This window comes from Poecilia reticulata, linkage group LG23, assembly GCF_000633615.1.
Source record: "Poecilia reticulata strain Guanapo linkage group LG23, Guppy_female_1.0+MT, whole genome shotgun sequence".
Classification (NCBI taxonomy): domain Eukaryota; kingdom Metazoa; phylum Chordata; class Actinopteri; order Cyprinodontiformes; family Poeciliidae; genus Poecilia; species Poecilia reticulata.
Window position 1 is genome coordinate 14,755,055 of NC_024353.1, and position 22,682 is coordinate 14,777,736.

A 22,682-nucleotide genomic window follows, 5' to 3' on the forward strand; every position below is an offset into this window, starting at 1 on the left:
CCTGTTCTCGTCCTCGTTTTGCCGCTGCAGGAGTCCGAGTTGGCCGAGCTGAGAGAAACCATAGATATGCTGAAGACCCAGAACACCGACGCTCAAACGGCAATCCAGGTGGCGCTCAACGGCCCGGACCACCTACACAAAGGTAGTGAAACCAGCAGGGTGTGCTCCCTAAACTACCACTATGGCTGAGGTGTTTGTGCGCCATTGATCTTGAGCAGTTTTGAAATGATGGCTCCTCTCTGAAGCTTTGGGACTCCAGAGAACCACAGTAGGAGTCATTAGGCTCATTGGGGAAAGCATAGCATCCCGTTATAGACTCATCCAATAGGACAACATCTAAAACTCAGGATTCATGAGTCAAAAATAAGAAACAGACTCAGCTAAAATGGCATCTGTGTTTGAGTTACAAGACCAAAACAACATCTGACCAAAAAGAAAGCTAAAGATTTATGTTTGCCAAAAATCTAGATGATCCCCAAGGCTTTTGAAAAAACACTATTGGGTGATGAGACAAACGTGGATCATTCTGGAAGGTGTGTGTCCTGTTACATATGCTGCAAAGCCAACTTCAGGAACAGGAAGGTTCGCCATAGATTCTGTTTTCTAGCAGAAACACCTTAAAGGGGCGGTATTGTGTAAAAATCAACTTTTCCGACCTTTTCGTCATGTTATAACATCATCAAAAACATACCTGGAGTGTTGCTTTGAGAAATATGCATGAATCTCCGGAGGCAACCATTAGGCTGTGCAAAACGCTTGAGGGAACTAAGCGCCGCCTTCCAGAGAGAAGCTTCTGGCTTTTTAAAACAAATGAAGATAACACATGAAATTACACTATGTGGCTGGAAAACGTGATACTGCCCCTTTAAGGAGAATGCTCAGCCATTAATGTGCGACAGAAAGACTGAACTTTCATGACTTGTGCAACCGGACATTGATCTACAAGCAAACTAAAGGAAGACTTTTAAATGGAAAAGATGAAATCATTTCAATGCCTAATTTTTGTCTAATTGTAATAATGAATTTGACTTGAAACATTTAAACGTAACAAAAAAAAAGCTAAAATGGAAGTGATCTGTGACCTTCTCCGGTCATGAAAGCCACAGTCAGCGGTAGCAGTGACTGGCTGAGGCCCTCTCAGTGCACCAGCCTCAGTGTAGCGTTATAAAGTCTTACGGCGGCAAAAGCCCCACACCAACTGTCACGTTTTCAGCCGCTCTCCAGCTTAGTGCTTTTCGCACTGAGGATTGCTTTGTCTGTCTCCTTCAGACCTTCGGATTAGGCGGCAGCACTCGTCGGAAAGCATGTCCAGCATCAACAGCGCTGCCAGTCACGCCAGCCTGGGCAGCTTGGGCAAGGACGCCGAGGATAAAAAGAAGAAGAAGAAGAGCTGGGTAAGTGGGAAGAAGAAGAAGAAGCAGGAAATTAGCATCTGAATTACACAGGCAGGGGATAAAGAAAGCTTCCACCACTGTAAGTGAAGTCACAGGAAGAACCAAGTGCTCCCAGGGATTCAGTAGCTCATGGAATCAACTCAGTTTCTATATGATGTTTTAAAGTCTCACATAATTGTACAGATATATTTGCCCTCTCTTCATAGGATTAATGGAGTCCATTATTGCTGGCATCTGTATAAAGCTGCTGCCTTTGCGTTTCCATCAGGTTGATCTCTGGACTTTGACATGGCCATCCCAAAACCTTGATTCTTTTCCTTTTCAGTCCTCTTGTTCCAGGATTACTACTGGGTTTGGGGTCACTGTCCCACTTTGGCTCAAACTTCACCTGTCAGACCGTCGGTCTCGCATCTGACTCTTCAGTTCCTTTTATGCCGAGGAATTTCTGATCAACTCAATGTGTGGAACCTACTCAGGCCCTGTGGGTCCAAAACAAGCCCATATCATCACACCTCCACCACCCTGCTTTTGTTTTCCACAATTGGATAATCTTTCTTGCTGTAAAATGATGGAATTGAACATGTTTACCCTTCCCAGTTTGATTTAGAGCAACAACTGCTTCTTGTGGTTCATTGTAGTGTTTCTCTCTTGGCATTGTGCCTATGCACACTGGTAGAACTACATAAATCCTATAAGGAGCAACAGGAGTGTGATGAGTTTATCCCGGACCGTATCGACACACACACACACAGATCTAATTTCTTTTATGACTGCAGTTGAACAGAAAAGTCTGCAAAACCACTGAAACCTTGTTTCACTCTTTGAACTAAAGATGTAAACAGAAATGTGTTTAATGTGGAAAATGTTTCAACTCACAAAAAATCGCCTTTTTCATGATTTTGTCATTGGCCGTATCGTTAAATACTGTATTTAACAATACAGTATTTCGTTAATGTCTCATTATTGTTATTGTTCAGGTTAAAAGTCTGACTGAGCACTTCCTCAATGTCGCACAGTACAAATATTTTACTGCTATAGACATCAGGAGCCTTAATTATTTTCCTAATGTAAAGTCATTGAGATTTCTGGAGTGACTGACTCTTGAAAAGCTCATTTGTTTTTTATAATTTAGCTTTTTCGCTGTTCATGTCGGTATTTGTATATTTCTGCTTTGTGATCACATCGTTGAAGTGCCTTCAACATTTACCGCTCTACATGTCTTCCTGTTGCTCTCACCTTTGACTTTTCATTATCAAACAACTGAATTCAAGACTGCCGACAAATCCAGTCAGAAATCCTGAGCAGAATTCAAAACCTTCCTTCATTCTTTCTGGTTTTACTTCTTGCTGTTCTGCAGCAGCTCAGCGGTCTTTATTTGCTGCAGCTCCCCCGAGTCAGTCGACATATTAGAAGTTCTGTCTCGACCTCTGTTGCAGAAAATAGTACTTGAGGAAAATAAATGGTTCCCCATAAAATGAGAGCTAGAAGCCATAAAGGTCACTGGCTCGATCCAACGCTGCTACTGCAGCAAAAATTGCTCAAATTATGGGTGGTTCAAACAGAAAGCTGCCAGAATACACAGCACCGCTAACCGCTAGTCAGCGCTGCTAGCTAAGAAGTTAATTGCGCTAACCCTAAAGCACTAATTATAAACATTGCACTAATGCTGAGGCACTATACCAACATGGTATTTAGCTGAAGCTAATGCTAAAGCACTAAATTAAACTATGTTTTAATGACACAACATGGTTTACAACATACAGCAGTATATCGCCCTCAACAGGGTCAAATTTGTCATTGCACACCTACCTACATGGTTCAGGAAGAGATTCTTTGGAAAATTCTGCAAACTTTTTTGCTTTTCCTAATTTTGTCCTCATTAGGGCTTCAGTCGGAAAGATTACAGGACATCAGCAGATTTTAAACTGTTCACTGATGCATTCTGGGTAGAGAATAAATGTCACTTACTGTACTGAGTCCGGAATGGAAAATCTGGGAAGAGAAAACAGAACTGCTGTGTGGGTCTTCCCACACTTCAAAATAAGACCGTGTATGTCGACGTCTAGCTACTTCTTAACGACTTAACAGTTGATAACCAAAACTTAAGCACAGATTTTGAACTTCATTCAACTGAAAGTTTACAAAACAACCAAGTAAATTAGAAATTTTGAATTTATCTAGAAAACTTTAGTTATGGGAATCAAAATGCTAAACGTTTCCAATGGAAGAAAAATCAGCTCTGCTATCAGCAGATTAGCGGAACGGGCGATAGATGCATTTTGTGTACAAGACAATTCATATTGTTTACAGAAAACCCAAGATTAAGAGTTTAAAATCACAGACATGAATTTAACAAACTACAACAAACTAAATGCAAGTAAAGGATCACTGACTAATTCAATTTAAGAAAAAGTTGATAAAATATTTTTAGCCGTCATATGCCCAGCTGAGAATAAGTGTTTTCAGCCTGGATTTAAACATTATCAGATTTTTAGGAGTATAACACTGAAATGTTTTGTCCGATTGCTGTAGCTGTTTTAACATGGATGTGTGTCCTCCAGACCACCTATCCATCCATCCATTGTCTGAACCCGCTTATCCTTGCAGGGCTGCTATTCCTGCACTCCAAATGAAACAGGTTCCAGATGGATTTTGCAGAAATGTCTCCCGTTTGGACACAGTCAATAAACTGCTGTCATTGTTCATCCCTCTTCCAGCTGTAGTAACTGTACTTTCTCTGCCATGCTTTGTAGAACACAGCCACTCTCAGCTGTTACTCTGAGTGAATACAGTCTGCTGTAGATGGGTGTGTATTGAGCATGTGTGTGTGTGCGTTTGCGTGCCTTAACGTTGGGTGTGTTCTGCATCTTCAGGTGGCTGATTCCATCCCAGCTCAGGTCAGTGGTTTCCAGAGTGTCTTCCGTTTCAGTTTTCCACTAGTCCTGTCCTAATCACTGCCCCGCCTTCATCCATACTCCTTTATGTCTTTCTTTGGAACGTCGGCATGGATACAGCAACCTTCCTCCTCCGTTTCTACCCTGTTTGTTTGTTCATCTCGATTGCCTGACACCCCCCGGCCCCTTACCTCATTCTCATTTCTACTTACGGCCTCGCTTTTCTGCCTCTTTGCCTAAAACAGACCGCGGCCATTGCTTGGAAATGAGTGACGCCCTGATCTGACGCAACGCAACGTGGCAACAGAAACCCCATTGGGAACTAACGCGCGCTCTCTTGTTTTGTACGTTGCAGCTGCGCAGCTCTTTCAAGCAGGCGTTCAGCAAGAAGAAAAGCAAGTCGCAGTCGGCCCACGACGAGATGGAGGAGATGACCGACTCGGTGCCCTCCTCGCCCAAGCTGCAGCACGACAACAGGCAGGGCAGCATCGCCACGCTGCGCTCCTCCCCCTCCACCACGGAGTGAGTCCGCCACGCACGCCGACACCGAAACACACCTCTTTGGTTCCTTTTTCTCCTCTAAGTTAATTTCATTTTCCTTTGTTTCCTTTAAACTAAAATCGTCATCTCACTCTCCCCTCCAAACACTCTCTCTCTCTCTCTCTCTATCTCTCTCTCTCTCTCTCTCAACACTTTTCTGAAATGTTTCTCAACCTGCCATAGCAAGTGCATTTGCGACAGCAAGTCCTCCCCAATATGGACGCCAAAGAAAAAGCATAACGGTCATGTGGTCTACAAACACAGATCTCGGTAACAGGCCTGCTCCCCGGGAGTGTGTGTGCACTGGATTGTGTTGGTGTGACTTTTCTCTTTTCGTGTTCAGCGCCTTTAAATCCTGATGAGGTCCTCAGAAGTTATCCACTGAAACCATTCACACCCCATGCACTTCTTCTCCCAATTCTTTTGACGTTACAAACGAAAGATTGACGGAGCCACACAAAGAAGGGCATAGTTGAGAAATGGAACGGAGTTTAGACGTGATTTTTCAACTTTAATTTATTCTCTCAGTTCAATTGGGAGTATAACAGCAAATGTAAAATAAATTATGCTAAAACCGAAACAGACTAAAACAATAAGTTGACTACGTTGGTCAAACATGTAAAAATAAACAGCAGCAAACTTTCTTTCAAATAGTACACCAAGTGCAATTAATAATTCCAAACATAATGTGAACTAAAGAATAAAGAATGTTGTCGCTCAGAGCACAGATGATAGAATTAGAATGAATAGATCAGCCTTTATGGGTCAGGCACATTGTCTCCGATACCCGATCTAGAATTTTTTTCAATATTGACACCGATACAGATATTAGTATTGGATCAATTGAGCTGTTTTTGTTTTTATTTACAACAGAAACAAATACAGCAACAAAACGAGCAATTAAGAAATTTGATTAAACGGAAATAGCTAATGAAATGTGAACTAAATACCAGAGCAACTTTCAAGGAAGATTTATCTTTTTGTTTTGAACTGGGGGAAAAATCTGCATGTTAAAAGGTGCAACGGACTGGAGTTGGAATGAAATGTTCAGATTTTTAGTTCTAAAACCTTTACGTCCGCTTTATCATTACTGTCTGCTCTAATTTGTGGTGGTCTATCATATAAAATCCCAGAGAATTTGGAAAAGTTCGAGGAGTATGAATACTTTAGAAACGTTGCACACAGTCGGCATGCAGCTGCTGCTGTGAGGCAGCTGGTGAGATTATTCCACTTTAACATGTCAGGCATAGTTTTCTTCTGGCATGTGGAAGGTTTTCACACATAAACGCATGATTTCTGGGGGGGGGGGGTTTGAAAAGAGAAAAAAAGACTAATCTTTTCCTCTCCAACAAACCAAATTCTCTCTTGTAAAAACCTGAACCAAAGGGCCTTGAATGGGAGCGATTCGCTGTTCCAAATGCTCCACTTCCCCGTCTCAAATCACTGACGGCCATCGTCACCGACCTCCCCTCAGAACTCGAGCTTCCCTGTTTCCTTTTAAGCATATTCTTCTCCAGGTTGTGTGTGTGCTGTGTGAGTTGGTTTGGTATAACCCCAGAAGGTGACCCTCCCTTCCCTCTCCCCTCCTCCTGCGCTCCTCCCTCCCTGTTTTTTAATCGCCGCTTCAGGCTGTGCGAATGCACGGAGGCCGAGGCCGAGATCATCCTGCAGCTGAAGAACGAGCTCCGGGAAAAGGAGCTGAAACTCACCGACATCCGGCTGGAGGCTCTCAGCTCGGCGCACCACCTGGACCAGATCCGGGAGGCCATGAACCGCATGCAGGTGAGGCCGGAACCGGCCGGGAAAACCTGGAAAATGAATCGTAGAACCACACAACACCAGCTTCTCTTCAGTAGCTTCTTTTCCCTTAATAAATGTTAATGCAAAAGCCTATAACAGGGTTTTAACAAGTATAAAAATGTCAAGAAAAAAAATGGAAATCAAAGTTTAAAGCTCCGCTATGTAAGCTTTATGAATGATATTTTTTTACATTGCTGTTGAAACTGTCACCATGTTGTGACACTTTGGTATGAGACAGATGATCTGTGAAAAAACTGAGCCCCTCTTCCTTCTCCCTGTGCTAGCAAGAAACAACCAATCAGAGCCAGGAGGCGGGTCTTAGCGCTGTCAGTCACCCTCATATCGCCGTCTGTTCTGCTTCAGCTTCTCTTCACCGTCAGCAGAGACTTTCACAAATGCTAAGACTAGTTAGCATGGCCAACGATGATGGTAGATAAACGGTTTTATTTTAAGTTCTTTCTCCGCCATTAATACATTTAGCAGCGTATACATGAGTGGATCGACAGCACTAAGACCCGCCTCCTGGCTCTGATTGGTTGTTTTTGGTTGGTGCATTTCTTAAGACAGCCATAACAGTTTAGGGAGGAGATCAATTTTTTTCACAGATTATCTGTTTCTTATTATACTGTCACAACAAAAGGACAGTTTTAACAAATATGTAAAAAACTTTTTTTATAAAAGTTTCTTACTGCAGGTTTAAGATGATTACTGTTGATTTTTTAAAAATACAGATACAACTTCATCTTTTTTTGATGAAGAAACTTGAATCTTTTTTGACAACTAAATTGATAACAATAAATGGTGTCTTTGTTAAAAATGTTAATTTGAAAGTTTCTGGTAATGTTGGTCTTAACAGTCTTAAAAGGTCTTTAGAAAGTGTTCAGTTTTACTTACAGAAACCTCCAAGAACCCTCTTAATACATAATATCTTATTATTATTATTTTCTTATTTCAGCTCTTTTGTAGCTGTATCAATAAATGACTTACTTAGTTTTCAGTCATGCTTTGCTGTGACTCCATCTTTAAAAAGCAGAGCATGAAAGAACATGTCAAATGAACACGAACGCCTCACTTAAGTGGATCTTTGTACATCTGGATTATCCAGTTTGTAGAAGCCTTTCTGTCTGCCCTCTGATCTCAGGGATCATTTAAAACTCTTTATCTGAGACTTAACTTCAACACAAAGGAGGCCTTAAAGATCAAAAAAAAAAAAAAAAGCCTTGCAGCACCATAATTCCAGTGCTACACATTCAGAATAAATAGCTGCCAGCCATTGGGAGCTGCCGTCACTTTATTCCTCCGACCCGCAGAACGAGATCGAGACCCTGAAAGCGGAGAACGATCGGCTCAAGTCGAGCGGGAACGCCACGCCCACGGCGACGCCCGTCAAGACGGCGCGCCCGCCCTCCGAGGCCTCCAGCACGTCCTCGTCCTCCTCGCGGCAGTCACTGGGACTGTCGCTCAATAACCTCAACATCACTGACACCATCATGTCGGGTGAGTACGCTGTCCATCCTGTCGGTCTTCAGTGACAAACGATGTCAGCTCTGAACTCTAGAGATTGTTCAAACTAATTTTCTACTGTGTCGGTTTAAAATTTCTCTCTTCATTCACCTGTAAATACTGGAAAACTACGAAGGAATCTGGTCAAAAAGATTTAATTCAGCAATAAAACGTTCCCCTCTGATGACCCGCAGCAGGACCGAACCCTATTCGGCAACGAAGTGGAGAATACCTCCTGGCTCGGTCCGTTTCAGAAGAAGAAATCTGTCCGTTTCGCTCGTTCAGTAATTAACAGAAAAGGCTCGTTAACTGATGGCGAAATGAGCGAAGAGCGATGGCGCGTGGACGAAGGGAAGAAGCGGCTGTTATCACCTCAACGCAGCGCATGCAGCAAGCAGGAGGCCCGATGAATACCAAGTGGCTCCTTCCTCACTCCAGAATATGGTGCAGAGAGAAAAGCATTCAGTGTTGAAGTGTGAAGTTGGATGTAAACTGACATCGGCTAAGTGTGATGTAAGATGCTGTTTTTGTTGGAAAAATGCAGCCATTTTTTGCAATAAAATGCAGGAAAGCCTCTGGTTTATTGGCTGAGATGTAGGTTTGATTCTGGGAAGAGTTGAACGGCGATATGGAGGAGCATTCAGCAACCTGAGAGCCAGGAGATAAAGAACATATGAGAAATAAATAACTCAGTACAGTTACATTACATTTTGTTGCTAAAAGCATTTGAACAGACACATGAACCTTAATCAAGTCTTATTGTTAATCCAAAGGACATAATATAGTCGCCTTTCTAAACTGATGGTCTAAGCCATTTTTTGCCAAAAGTGTGTTTTTTTTGGAAAGAAAGAGGTTGTGCTGTTTCTTTACCATTATTTTAAGAAAGTTACAGTGTGTTTTTTTTCAGCTATCACAGCTTCAACTCTCCTGGTGTTCTACAAGGTTTAGGATTGTATTTATGGGAATCTTTGACCTTTCTTCCTGAAGCACATTTGTGAGGCCAGACACTGATGTTGGTTGAAAAAGTCTGGTTGGAGTATTTAGGTCTAGGTAAGACTCTACTGTACCAGATCATTCCTGTACAGTAGTGGCATCAACTAACTCGCTCACTCTTTGGTTGCCTAGCAACAACCTGTTGAGTAAATTGCATAGCAGCAGTTTCAGGTTTCGCCTCATAACTGTGTAAAAGTAAAAAGAAGAACGACGTGCAACGTGTCGGTCATGTCACCAGTTTGGCAATGTTTTTGATATTCATAACTAATCAACAATTATCAATATAAGCCTGATATGAAAAAGTTCTATTGTGGTTTGTTTTTCTGCCATATTACCCATTCTCTGAAGTCAGTTCTCTGTGCAAATCATTGAAGTTCTTCTGAAACCAAACTCGGTCACCCATATCTTTATAGGCGTAGTAAAGTTTTGTGAATTGGGGTCAGTCATGATGCAACAGGAAGGAACCATCCCTAAACTGTTCCTACAAAGTTGGGAGCATAAAATTGTCCAAAATGTCTTGGTTTGCTAAAAATTGGGTTCCTTTCTCTGGAGCCTTGGGACCAATTCCAACCCCTGAAAATCAACTCCCCCGCCATAATCCCCTTCCCTAAACTTACACTTGACACAGTGCAGTCAAGCAATGCAGTTCTTCTAACAACCATCACACCCAGACCCGTCCATCGGATCCATCACTCAACAGAACACAAACATCACTTTTATAGAGTCTGTTGGTGTTTGGCATCACCCAGGATGATGGAAAGCTTGGACCGTGCTCCTTGTCCATCTTGAGAGACTGTACAGAGTAAACTTCAGTGACCAATTTGTTTGTATCTAGTCAATGTGTTAACCGAACGTCTTCCTTTCAGATATTCTCCTGGACGACAGCTACGAGGGAAATCTCCGTAAGGAAAGTCGGAGTGTGCGGATAGTTGTCACCATCAGCAGCGGGCCAAAAGGCACCAAGGTTTGTAGATGACCAATCATCCTGCTTGGATCAGAAAAATATATCCATATTGTTCCTGATTTTCGGTTTTATTTTTCTGCCGACTCTTCAGGTTCCACAAAGCCACGAGTACCTGATCGGGTCTATAGGCGTTAGCGGGAAGACCAAGTGGGACGTCCTGGATGGGGTCATCAGGCGGCTCTTTAAAGTAAGCAGATCAACAGAAATTGACTATCTTGAGTTCTTAGAGGTTAGAGACGATGTCAGGATTTGTGAATGGTGAACTGTTTCTGCTAACTCAGGTAGAACATTATGTGGTTGATTTTAAAGTTTGATTTTTTTGTTTTCCGGTGATTTTTTTCCTGGTTGTTCATACCGTCAGGCTTCCATGTGAATAGTTTACAACAGCAAAGCAACTGGGATGCGCAGAAGAAGAAGGCAGACATCACAGCAGCGCTTTGTTTATGAAAGTAATACTGGATGCCGCGGCTATGGTTGGATTTTAAAGTATATTCATACGGGAGCCGACAGTATCGTCACAAACTCATAAGTCAAAAGAAGCTAAGAAAAATAAACCACCTCTAATAGCAAAGGCCTTTTGTGGCGTATTGAATATAACTTCTGTAGCGAAATCTGTTTGGATGTGTAGTCAGATTGTGATGTGCTTCAGTGACAAACACTTATTTCATAAGTTCATAATTTCAATTTTCAGCCACTGGTTTCATCCAGATTTATCGGGTCCAGCTTTTTCTGGTGCAGAATTATGATTTATGTCTCACATTAATGATGTAACAGTCCGATAAAACAACCGTTCAAACTGAAAAATGCTTTGAAAGCAATTGGATATGTATCAGCATTTGTGCCACACATGGAAGTGGCACAAATCAGATTTTATTTTGAGGGTTGAAAAGCTCAGGAAAATCACAAGATACGCTCCACCATTACTGTCCATGCGGGATGCTTTAAGGTCACAGGAGATCACATGCAAGTTGAAAATGTGAACGACAATTCAAAGCAAAATGGGAATTGCGCCTAAAGGCCTGCAGTGTGAATGGAGCCATAGTTAGCATTGGTGCTGAGCTTCCTCTGCCTCCGTCCTCCTGCAGGAGTACGTGTTCCGGGTGGATCCTGGGACCAGCCTGGGTCTTAGCTCCGACAGCATTGTGGGCTACAGGATGGGGGAAGTGATCCGCTGCCATGCCTCCGAAGTGCCTGAGCTGTTGCCCTGCGGCTACCTGGTGGGCGACAACAACATAATCAAGGTTCACCTCAAAGGTACGCTGACAAAAGAATCCCTGCCAGGGTTTTCCGTGGGTTTCTTGCTGGCATTAAGCTTCCTGATGGTTAAACTCAGGCTGTTATCTTGCCGTTGACTTCTCCATCCGTCCTGATCATAGGTGTGAAGGACAACAGCATAGACAGCCTGGTGTTCGACACACTCATTCCAAAGCCCATAATCCAGCGGTACCTCAACCTGTTGATGGAGCATCGGCGGATCATTCTCTCGGGGCCCAGCGGCACAGGGAAGTCCTTCCTGGCCGCCAAGCTGGCCGAGTACATCATCAGTCAGATGGGGCAGGAGGTGACCGAGCACAACGTGGCCAGTTTTAACGTGGACCAGAATTCCAGCAAGGTATCAGAAACCCATAGCTCTTCTGCTCTCGTGTTTGATTTTCTTCCAGGAACATCAGTAGATTTTCTGTGATGCAGCACAAAGAGAAACACACCTAAAAAGTGAAAGGGAAATACAGCCATGATTTTTAACGTGTTTTACCGATGTAATTCTGAAAAGTGTGGCATGTAGTCAAAGTTCCAAACTTTAAAATAGCTAAACCTGCGATTGTCTCAGTGTCAGTTGTCAGGCATTTCCACAAGTTCCCTATCAACCTTAATTACTAATGTAGGAATATTCATAAATGTGGAGGATTTCATTATGGAAAGTCTACTCCACAGTCTAGACAAGTATTGATTGATATGAAAATATTTGTATTTTACATCCTATTGTCTAAATGTTGTATTTAGAGTACCTTATAAACGAGGTGTAAATAAGTTTAAGGAGTATGGATACATTTACAAATAGCGTGTTTGCTGATGTTGGACATATAACTTGACTTCGCTGTTGTTCGACTTGTTTGCTCAAAATCAACGACTTCTTCCTCCCACAGGACCTGCGTCAGTACCTGTCCAGCCTGGCAGAGCGCTGTAACTCTGAGAGGACAGACGCAGAGCTCCCCCATGTGGTCATCCTGGACAACCTGCACCACATCGGCTCGCTCAGCGACATATTCAACGGCTTCCTCAACTGCAAGTACCACAAATGGTGAGGAGGACTGGAAACGCCACGTGCTCCATCACGACTTCCGCCAAGTCGACTCGAGTCCCATCAGTGAACTGAGGAAACGTTTGTCATAGTTGAAGCGACCATGATTTGTTTCTCTTCCCTGTGCAGCCCGTATGTCATCGGGACCATGAGCCAGGGAGTCTCCTCCTCTCCCAACCTGGAGCTCCACCACAACTTTAGGTCTGACGCCATTTTGTGTTTAATTCAAGCTCAGCAAACACAACTAACACCGAGCCCTGACTTATCTAGTTCTACGGGAGGAGGAAAATTACAAAAATAATCCAAAAATTAGTTTGACATTTAGTTTACCTAAAACCTAAATCATTGCTGGCTAGTTAGGGTTAGTACACATAACTGTAACTAGCTGCTTTTCCATTGACCATATGTTTGCCAATTCGACATTTCAAAAATAAATTTGCTTAATGGAAACACTGCAATTTTGGGAAAAAAAACTGTTTTTCTATATAACGTTTTGGCTCTAGAATGAAGTGATTTTTACGACCATATCAAAATTGGTTTATTTAGCAAAACTGCAATGGAAACACATTTTTCAGTCACATGATCATCGACCAGATGTTATTACTGGTGTAAACCATAAAGATGAAGACGACAGGAAGTAGATAGTGAGAGAGACGGTGCGGCATGTTTTTAAATGATTTAACGTGTGAACAAGCTTATTCACATGTGATTTTAATTGTGTTTCTTATTTAATGGACCAAGCTCTGCCTTCGTCCTCAGAGCCCCATTCAGCTCCTTCAGACTAGCCAGCAGCAACTAGCAAACACCTGGTGAAACTGCACATCCGCTGTGTTCACTGTCCGAGTTCCTTCTCAGTGCAACTCTGGTAAAAACATTGTTAAACGGTTAATAGAGGAGCCATGTTGTGATGACTTCCTAAAGGCGAAGTTTCAGAAAGAGCAGGAGCTTCTTAAAGAGACAGAGGCTCAACATCAAGGCGTTAAATTACAAAGTCAAATTTCTTTTAAGCCACAGTTGATATATGCAGCATTTTTACAACAACTGAAGGTAACAGTTACTTGGTATAAAACGGCACTATGTGCCTGGAAAACACAGAATAACTCCTCTTCGTGGCAATATTCATTTAAAAACCCTCAATTAGAGAGTTAAATAAACTTCTTTCACAAATGGATGAAATGTCATCATCTCACGTGAAACACTTTACACTGATGAGTCGATGTCTTGCCCCGGTGTAGGTGGGTGCTGTGCACCAACCACACGGAGCCAGTCAAAGGCTTCCTGGGTCGCTTCCTGCGCCGGAAGCTCATCGAGACAGAGATCGATAAGAACATGCGCAGCAATGACCTGATCAAGATCATCGACTGGATCCCCAAGACCTGGCAGCATCTCAACGGCTTCCTGGAGGCGCACAGCTCTTCCGACGTCACCATAGGTCACTTCAGAACACACATACACACACACACACACACACATGTTAGCCTCTGTAGAGGTAGCAGCAGGCAGACATTTGAACGCCCCTCCATGTGTGTAATGTGTTCCTCTCTATTCACCATAGGGCCTCGTCTCTTCTTGTCCTGTCCCATGGAAGTAGAAGGTTCCCGGGTTTGGTTCACAGACCTGTGGAACTATTCCCTGGTCCCCTACCTGCTGGAGGCTGTCAGGGAAGGACTACAGGTACCTAATACATATCTATGGATGTACTTTCCTGGATCATACACATATAGTACAGCTATGTTATTTCAAATTGATCAAGTAGGCCCCTCTCAAGATGATGCACTTTATAACCTGAAAACAGGAGAAATAAGCCTGGAAAACTGTTGGTTGGTAAATCTTTTAGTTGGTTCTTATTGATTTACATGGCCTTACGCTGCAAAAACACAAAACCTTATCAAGTATTTTTGGTCTAGTTTCTAGTGCAAGTCTCATTGTTGACTTGAAATAAGACAAAACTGGCTTCAAAGTAACTTTTCAGTAGTCAGTAGTTCCTTAATATTGATAATAAAGTGATAATTCCACAGACATATTGATTAAAACAAAGCTGAAACTTACTTGTAAGTTAGTTTTCTTATTTCAATAATCTTTGCACTATAAACTAAATCAAAAATACTTGGTAAGATTTAGTATTTTTGCTGCATTTTTTAAGCATTTTTTACGTTACAACAATAAACATAACATTGTACGTTACAGACCAACACAAAGTAGTGCATAAATGTGAAGCAGAAGGAAAATAATGCATCAGTTTTTAAAAGTTTTAACTGATAGAAATCTGAAAAGTGTGGTTTGCATTTGTATGTAGCCTTCCTAAGCTATAATTCACAGACACAACATGCGCTGCAAAAGTCTTGTGGTTTTGCACATTCACTTCGGTCCAAAGAATGTCCTCAAATGGCCGATTGTGACAGAATGTGTTAATTAAACGACTCAATAACAAACTGTTAAAATATTAACAGGTAGCTCTCTCTGCATTTCATGAGAACGTCTTGAAATTAAATGTTAAACATCTTTGCACCTTGATATACTCTGGTACTATACAAACAATACTGCTGGGATTTAATGGATGAAACATTTAAGCACAACTGTAATCTTGAAGGTTGTATTTTCTAGTCTAGTCTAGAATAAAAGCACCTTGGTAGCATTGGATCTCTTTAATCTAACTCATTAAAGAGATATTAGGGCTTTTCCAGGTAAGGCATCAAAAACAAAAAGAACATGTTTTCACTCCTCCTTCCCTGCATATCTTTTGTTCCCGTCCTCAGTTGTACGGGAAGCGAGCCGTGTGGGAGGATCCGTCCAAGTGGGTGAATGACACGTATCCGTGGAATGCCGCCTCGCTGCAGCAGGAGGGCCAGTCGCTGCTCCAGCTGAGGCCAGAAGACGTGGGATACGATGGCTACAGCTCGTCCAAGGAGGGGACGTCGTCCAAGCAGGTGTCTCAGAGCGACACCGAGGGAGACCCGCTGGTGAGGACGGATCTGACTTCAGATGGTTGCATTTATTAGCCAGGAATTATTTGCCAGGAATCATGGATTCACCCTCGTTTGCAAAGCGATGAGCAAAAAGGGAGTACAGTTTAAGCTAACGCTTTAAAGGGGCAGTATTATGTGAAATTGACTTTTTTGAGCTTTACATCATAATAGAATTCCCTCATCAGAAATATAACCTGGTGTGTTGCTTAGATTTTATTTTTGCGCGTGTTTGAGAAATCCTTTAATCTCCCGTGGCAACCATTCAGCTGCACAAAACTTGTGGGTGGACGTAGCTCCGCCTCTGAGCTTCAGTGCGACTCCCTCACTCAGCTCCTTCAGACTAGCCAGCAGCAATTAGCAAGCACCTGGTGGAATGGTGCATCTGCTGTGTTTGTTCTCACTGCAACGCCAGCGAAACGTCGTTAAGGCGTTAATAGAGGAGCCATGCTGCGATGACTTCCTGAAGGCGGAGTTTCATAAAGAACAGGAGCTTCTTAAAGAGACAGTGGCCCAATATCAAGGCCCTCTGTCAAACTTCTTTTGACAGAGGTTTGACAGATATATTTGATGTACACATCATTTTATAACAACTGAATTGTGCTTGATTGTGCTGTAAAGTAATACAATGTAGCTGGAAATCGCATAATGCTGCCCCTTTAAAGCAAAACTGTCAAAGTTGCAAAGGAACTGTTAAGGGCAGTGAGAGTAGAAAGTAAATGAGTGGAGAGAGAATTCATTCCTGTTTGGTGGGTTATTGCAGCCCAGGAGAAATTAAAGGCTAGCCATCCAAAAAAAAAACCGGCTGGCTTGATTTAACTAGAGTGTTTGTGCATTTTACACACACGCCTGTGTGCGTGTGCGTGTGTGTGTGTGTGTGTCTACGTGCGAAACCCTTCGCGTGCAGTTATTATGCTGCGGTGCCAAAAGCCGTTTTAGGAACACTGGAAGCAATTCACCAGATGCAGCAGCACTTCTGCATTATTTAGATCATTAGCTCTGCAGCAGGGATGAAAAGTTCGACGGGTTTATGGCGCTGATTGACTGCAGCAGTTAGAAACGGCACAAAATACAGCTTGTGAAGTTTCATTCTTAAAAATGTAGGGACATATGTTACAGTAGGAAAGGTAATGTAATAAGCGCAAACATTTTGTAATCGTAAAGCATCATATTGTTTTAAAAACCAAACAGTTTTTTATACATCAGTAGGCTTTGAGCTGATGGTGAACATAAAAAGTGACAATCCAAGTATTGGTAAATGCAATTTTCATAATCAATGGGCCTTTTCATTTGGTTCATTTAAACATCGAGTAAGAGAAGTAATGGTGCCTTCTGTTTGTACTGAGTAAATTTAGAGGATTCAACTGAAAAACCCTGCTGAAGTTAATATTCAGATGTGAAATCTCAAAGGTTTCTCACAAACCCCAACATTTAACATACCACGATCCTCCAACTACTTCCTGCAGTCTTCTTCTCTCTCTTTGTATTTTGTCAACTCTCTCAAACTTTATCCAAACTGTCTCCTAGAGTTGAGCAAAAACACTTCTATCTGTTCGTGTTTTATGTTCTGCAGATGAACATGCTGCTACGGCTGCAGGAAGCAGCTAACTACTCCAGCACCCAGAGCTGCGACAGCGACAGCACCAGTCACCATGACGACCAGCTGGACTCCTCCTTGGAGTCGGCCCTATGAGCCCCAGAACCAGCTCATTTTAAACCTCTAAAGTGGTGGGAAAACCTTGGAACCCCAAAGAATACATCCCCCCTCCCAACATGATATGGATTTATCCATCATTATCCGGTCCTGCTGCAGCGGGGAGCAACCTGGTCAGGCTGCTGGTCCACCACAGGACCCGCACAACAGATATATAATATATGAAAAGTTTTAATACTCAAAATATACCCTCAAATTGAAAGAAAATGCCTATATTTTAATGGTGCAATATGAAATCCGAATGTTTTATGCTGTCAGAGGCTTTACCAACTTGGTCCTTAGTGGTCACAATGTCAAACCGAACCACAGGTTGGAGACTGTCTACATTACGTCCTACAAACCGTACTGTCCTGTTCATTTTTGTGACATTTTTATAAAAATGTCCGCGTGTTTGTGATGAGAAATATCCGTACCTCTGGTGGTTTTTTCCAAAAGTGTTCTCAACAATAAGACACTTTTTCTCCGGTTTACTTTCAGGCGTCGGTTTCCAGAGCGTCTCAGAACAACAAAACTGGATATTTTTTTGTATTTTTATTTTTTTTCTACCCAGTTATATCTACAGATGTTTACATTGGTATGGCTGGTTCTGTTACGTCTTTCCTTGTTTACAGAGGTGCTCCTTACAGACACACATATATGTACACACAGAGGCAGCAGGGAGGAAATCCCCTCGGATAAGAACCTTTTATCGGTTCAAGTCCCTTCTTTGAACATCATCAAGAATGCCAGAGTGTCCTTGAGCAAGGCGCTCTGTCTCTACTGTTTTCATGGATGTCAACTTCAACAGCGGGGCGTGAAAAGCAGAGCAGGTGTAGTTTTTAATGTCTTCTTGTGGCCGAGTCTGACGCTTTGCACAAAAACTGGTGGAAAATGTTAGCAGGTTTGGCTGATGTAGGACAACTTTGAGCCCTTGCAGTTCAACTAGGATCAGAAGTTGTCTGCGTTAGATATTATATATTACATATTATTACTACTATTTATTAAAGACCCAGAGCCGACCCAGGCAGAATTTGTTTTTTATTAGGCTCATAAGCCGCCACAGCGGGACTAATGTTGCGTCTATATTGTCATCCTTTGATCATGTTTGGTTACCTTACAGAAGATTTGTTTATACAGCGTTAAACTAGCAGTCTAACTAGAGATTAGTTGGTTAATTGGGACCTCTAGGCAGCTTACTATTCATATCTTGCCAACTGTAGTTCTAAAACTGCATTATCTTGATAAAAGTGGTAGGTAGCCCTCCATTAGTTTTCCACATTGTGACTCCAAACAGCCAATTTTTTATTTTTATTTTTTAAAGCCAGGGATAGTTGTAATTGCCTCCTTTTGTCCAGCTGGGGGCAGTAGCAGCATTGCATTAGTTAATGTTCCCTGGAGTGAGATAAAACTTTGGTTCCGATTTTAAACCACGACTGGAACATTCTGGCAGTTTTGAGACCAAAGCCTTTTAAAACCGTGGCGCCAGTAACCAGCGCCATGCAAGTGTGGTGCGAAACACTTTTGATGCTTTTACTTTGGATAAACTGGTTACGTTTTTCACGAGGCTAAAGTAAGCCACTATGCACCTGACCTGGGTCAGGTGCAAAGCCAACCTCTCCCATCTAAAATCTTTAACATTTTAGCTGTTTTTTGAGAAATCTGTTTTTTTTTAACCACTAAAACGCTCTGTATTTACACCTAGCACGTTTTGAACCTGTCGTGCTAAATTTGAGGAGCTCCTGGGGCCTCCAAGCCAGCGGCAGACCCTAAGCGCAGCCCCTTTTCCCACGTATGCCTTGGGTCAGCTCTGAGCAAATTGGCGGACATTTGCTTAAGCCTCGTGGTGCTGGGCCTCCTGGCCTGAACCTTATTAGGGTCAGCCACTGCCAAGCTGTTCCAAATGCCAACACCAAGCACAATGAAAGTGTGAGATCCGTGTGTCGCCCAGTCGCCCTGTTACTGTGAAGGCAACATGGAAAAGTGCCAATGATTCCCTTTGATCCGACTGCCAAATGTTCACACCGTACAGACTTGCGATCAAACAGCAAAAGCCCACCATGGTTGCAGAAGTTCTCCAGGGTGGGAAGTAATCCAAATACCGAATAGTCCAAACCCAGATACCCCAAACTTTCACCTGTTCAATACCCTGCATCCATCTTTGTCCTCGAGGTATCCAAAAACCAGTCGAAGCCGCTGTCTTTTACTGTTCAGTGGATCAGCCGAGAGCCGAAAAAGGGAACAATAACGTTGGTGCTTTCTAACTGCCTTAAACGTTCCTTCGCTTTCTCTGGCTGTTGGTGGAAGAGGGGTGCGTTTCACTGCAGGATCATGCTAACCTGCTTCCGTCGGCGTCAAAGATGCCGCGTCTAGTACGAGATGTAGGCATTACTTCTTGCAGCCCCGTCTTCTTCTTATGAAGCATCCTTGCTTCTGTCTGACAGTAAGAAGTTAAGAGACATAACGCTGTATTTCAGTTAAAAAAAACAGACCAATATTGTATAAAGAAACACAAAAAAGGGGGGGTTGAGTATTTTTTTAGTTGTTTTGCGCCCAGTTGAGCTGGGCTCACTTGAATTACCAGGAGCACAACCAAACTGTTTTGTTTTAGTTTTTTTGTTTCTTTTTATTAAGCCTGATGAGCATGTTTTGAAGCTTTTTAAAAAAAAATGGGAGTGAGGGTGGGGTGGGTGGGGTGCACTGAGAAGAGATCTTTACCTGTATGTATGCGTGTACTGGATGGAAGAAGCCATTTAGAATTTTGATTGTTCTTTCTTTGTTTAAGTGGGTCAATTTTGCACACGTCTGAGGGTCGGGGTGGGCTGTAAATACTTCTAGAATTCTTGCACAGTGAATCAAAGATGCATTCTGGCCTGTCGGTGTTACAAAATGCAAAACCCGCTGAAGATATCGTCGTACGTATGGAAAACGGAGAAGAAAAAGATGCAAAAACTCAACCCGCTGTCGGAAACAGGTGTGTCTTGTGGTGATTTGATGTTTTGCCTATGCAGGAGGCATTAACTGTACAGTAAATACCATTTGAACTAACTAAACTGAAAAAAAAATAAAAATATATAGGCACCTGTCCAATGCTCCTTACTCTACCACGAAATACTCTGGATCCTCCCTGTCTTTAGGAATGCCTGTTGTTCCTCAAACGGATGGCTCAGGATTTCTTAAGTGAGGTTCTGTTCAAAAGATTGTAGGCAGTCAATATCCTAGGTTACTATTGTCGTCATTTAGTGGGAAATCCAGATTAGTTAACAGCTAGTCTGATAGGAGTGAAGACCAAAGCAGACTTTTATCGCCTCAAAGCAACTCAAGAACTCATTGTGGTTTATGCTAAGACTGCTGGTCATTTTGTACATTTTTAGTTAATTTGTTTCTCACCTCAAGATACCAACAGTGTGTCAGTTTATATCCTGCAGGGAATCTTTTATACTCGATTTGACAACCACATTTTAGCACCATAAATTGTTGTTCAAAGTAACAGTGTAGGAACAAAATGGAATGGGAGTACGGATTGACCCGTGGCCTTTTATGAACCTTCAAGCCATTATCATATTTGCACTGGAGGGTGATTTACCTAGAAGTACCCAAGGGAAATATGATTTACTTTTATATGAAACAGCTACTCTTAACACATACCCCACAAAAGCCAAACAATTTGACCATTATTTTAAGGGTCTTGGGAGTTCTTTGAGTTTGTTCTCAACGCATCAACTTTCCGTTCACCAAGTACTTCATGGTTGGTCAGTAGCTTGATGTAAACAAATTTCTCGGTTCTTGCATGGTATGTAAATATGCCTTCACTGGAAACACTTCTTATGTTCCATACTCGTGTTTGTTTCACACCGGAAGATTATTGGTGGCACACTGCTTCCAACCTCCATTTCCCTCTGGGTAAATAACTACCTACTACCTACATGGCAATGGTTTCAAGGCTCAAAATACAACTTTTGTTCAAACCGTTATGACATTTTTGAGATTTCAGTTAAGATAGAGGTCCTCTTTGGTTTTTGGAATAATTGCTAACTTCAGCCTTACCTGGATTTATGCTAAATGACGATGCCAGACAAAGTCATCTACTGCAGGTAAGATATTAACTCTGCAGACCTTCACTTAAAAATCCTGAGCTATTCTTTTAAAAACCACTTCCTCTTTGGTGATTTTAACCCTAACTTACCACCACCTTAGGCTTGCCAGCTGTCTGAGGCGCTGAAGTTGAGCCAACGCTGTACTGTACACATCTAACAGGTGCTACTGGTCAGTAAGAGGCCCACCAGAGACCAAGAAGTCTTGTTGTCACAACCTCAGGACAAACCTCTACAATCCTACCTGTACTCAGCTTCACATGTCTCTGCCTCCCAGCCTTCGATGGTTGCTAACCAGGTGGTGTAGTTGCATGCCAAGGGTGAAAAATGCAGTGTTTACAGGTTGCTCTATACCGAGACCTACACCCATGTATCAAAACCTATGTACACTCCTGTTATAGGCCATTAGTTCCCAAGATAACAGCACTTTGACACCATTAACAGTGTACACCATTGTGTTGAAAACCAACTGGTAATTTTTCCCACTTACACTTTCGAGTTGCATCTCAGTTGGAGACCATAGCATTTACTCTGGTTTGAGAGAAAGTTTTGTTTCTTTCCGGGTGAAACATTTGTCCTTAAATGTTTTATATTTTGTACATTTGTATGTAACATATCATGTAAATATACAGAGACAGTGATTTAAGTCATCTGGAGGATTTTGTAGTCTTTGTAAAGCCCTAATAAATGGTATTTGGTGTCACTCAAGCAATTTGTTTGAGTTTTTGTTCACTTGAGATTCTTCTGTGTTGAAATGACCAGATTACCAGAGCAGCTAAATGCAAAAAACTGCTTTTTCCTAAACAGGAATAATTTCCACATAAATGATATTTCTTTCTTTCATGATCGCAGAGGACAAAAAGCCTCAAATATACACACCCACCCCACTAATGCTGGGTTAAATGTTCCTTGACAACTTGCACCTCTGCTGTAGCTTTTTGTAGCTTCTAACATTCTGGCTGGCTGTTTGGTCACTTTTTGTCAAAAAAAATAAATAAATAAAATGGCAGAATTCTTAAAATTAAGAATTAACAGTACATAGATTCAAGTCTGTAAAATACTAGACTTGTAGCCACAGTTCAAAATTCATAAATGCGATTGAGTTTTACAAAGCTTTGTCTGTGATCTCTATCTCTGTCTGTACACGCAAGGGTAAAGCACCTTCCACAATATAAGGACACTGTTAAGGAAAATACAAAAGTAGCCTTTTGCACAGATTGCTGAAGTAGGTATCAGGCGAAGTCAACTTGAAAATGTATTTTATTTATTCCGAACTTGACAGAAGTATAAAATCACTATTTGTCAAAACTGCTTTTATTTTGAAGGAAATACATCATTCTCCTCTTCCGGGTAACTCCCAGTCGCAGCCATTGGAAAGATGGGACCCGGTGCGACTCCCGTGGCTTCCTCAGGAGAGGATAAAATGTTTAAATCTAACGGAGGCCCCATTAACTTACCGAAACACTCCTACTGGGTGGATTTGTGGGTGTTTCTGCTTTTTGACATCGCTTTGTTTCTCTTCGTATATTTCATCGTCCCGTAAAGAGG

The 22,682-nt window shown here is 42.1% G+C and overlaps 1 protein-coding gene across 16 annotated transcripts in view; it reads left to right on the forward strand.

Moving 5' to 3' along the window:
• The window catches only part of nav3 (neuron navigator 3), a 370,879-nt gene extending 349,037 nt beyond the window's left edge, over window positions 1-21,842 (forward strand). For 12 of the 16 annotated variants that reach the window (XM_008401340.2, XM_017302697.1, XM_008401338.2 and 9 more), the window contains 16 exons: window positions 31-142; window positions 1,270-1,394; window positions 4,268-4,291; window positions 4,644-4,810; window positions 6,457-6,610; window positions 7,939-8,125; window positions 9,991-10,088; window positions 10,180-10,275; window positions 11,174-11,342; window positions 11,465-11,700; window positions 12,233-12,387; window positions 12,517-12,588; window positions 13,623-13,819; window positions 13,943-14,061; window positions 15,144-15,347; window positions 16,924-21,842. In XM_008401340.2, coding sequence (XP_008399562.1) covers window positions 31-142; window positions 1,270-1,394; window positions 4,268-4,291; window positions 4,644-4,810; window positions 6,457-6,610; window positions 7,939-8,125; window positions 9,991-10,088; window positions 10,180-10,275; window positions 11,174-11,342; window positions 11,465-11,700; window positions 12,233-12,387; window positions 12,517-12,588; window positions 13,623-13,819; window positions 13,943-14,061; window positions 15,144-15,347; window positions 16,924-17,043 — 2,235 coding nt within the window. In that variant the 3' untranslated portion in view covers window positions 17,044-21,842. The remainder of the gene's footprint in view (window positions 1-30; window positions 143-1,269; window positions 1,395-4,267; window positions 4,292-4,643; window positions 4,811-6,456; window positions 6,611-7,938; window positions 8,126-9,990; window positions 10,089-10,179; window positions 10,276-11,173; window positions 11,343-11,464; window positions 11,701-12,232; window positions 12,388-12,516; window positions 12,589-13,622; window positions 13,820-13,942; window positions 14,062-15,143; window positions 15,348-16,923) is intronic. The other 4 variants (XM_008401329.2, XM_008401333.2, XM_008401336.2 and 1 more) reach the window with 1 other exon arrangement.
• Window positions 21,843-22,682: the final 840 nt, after the last annotated feature.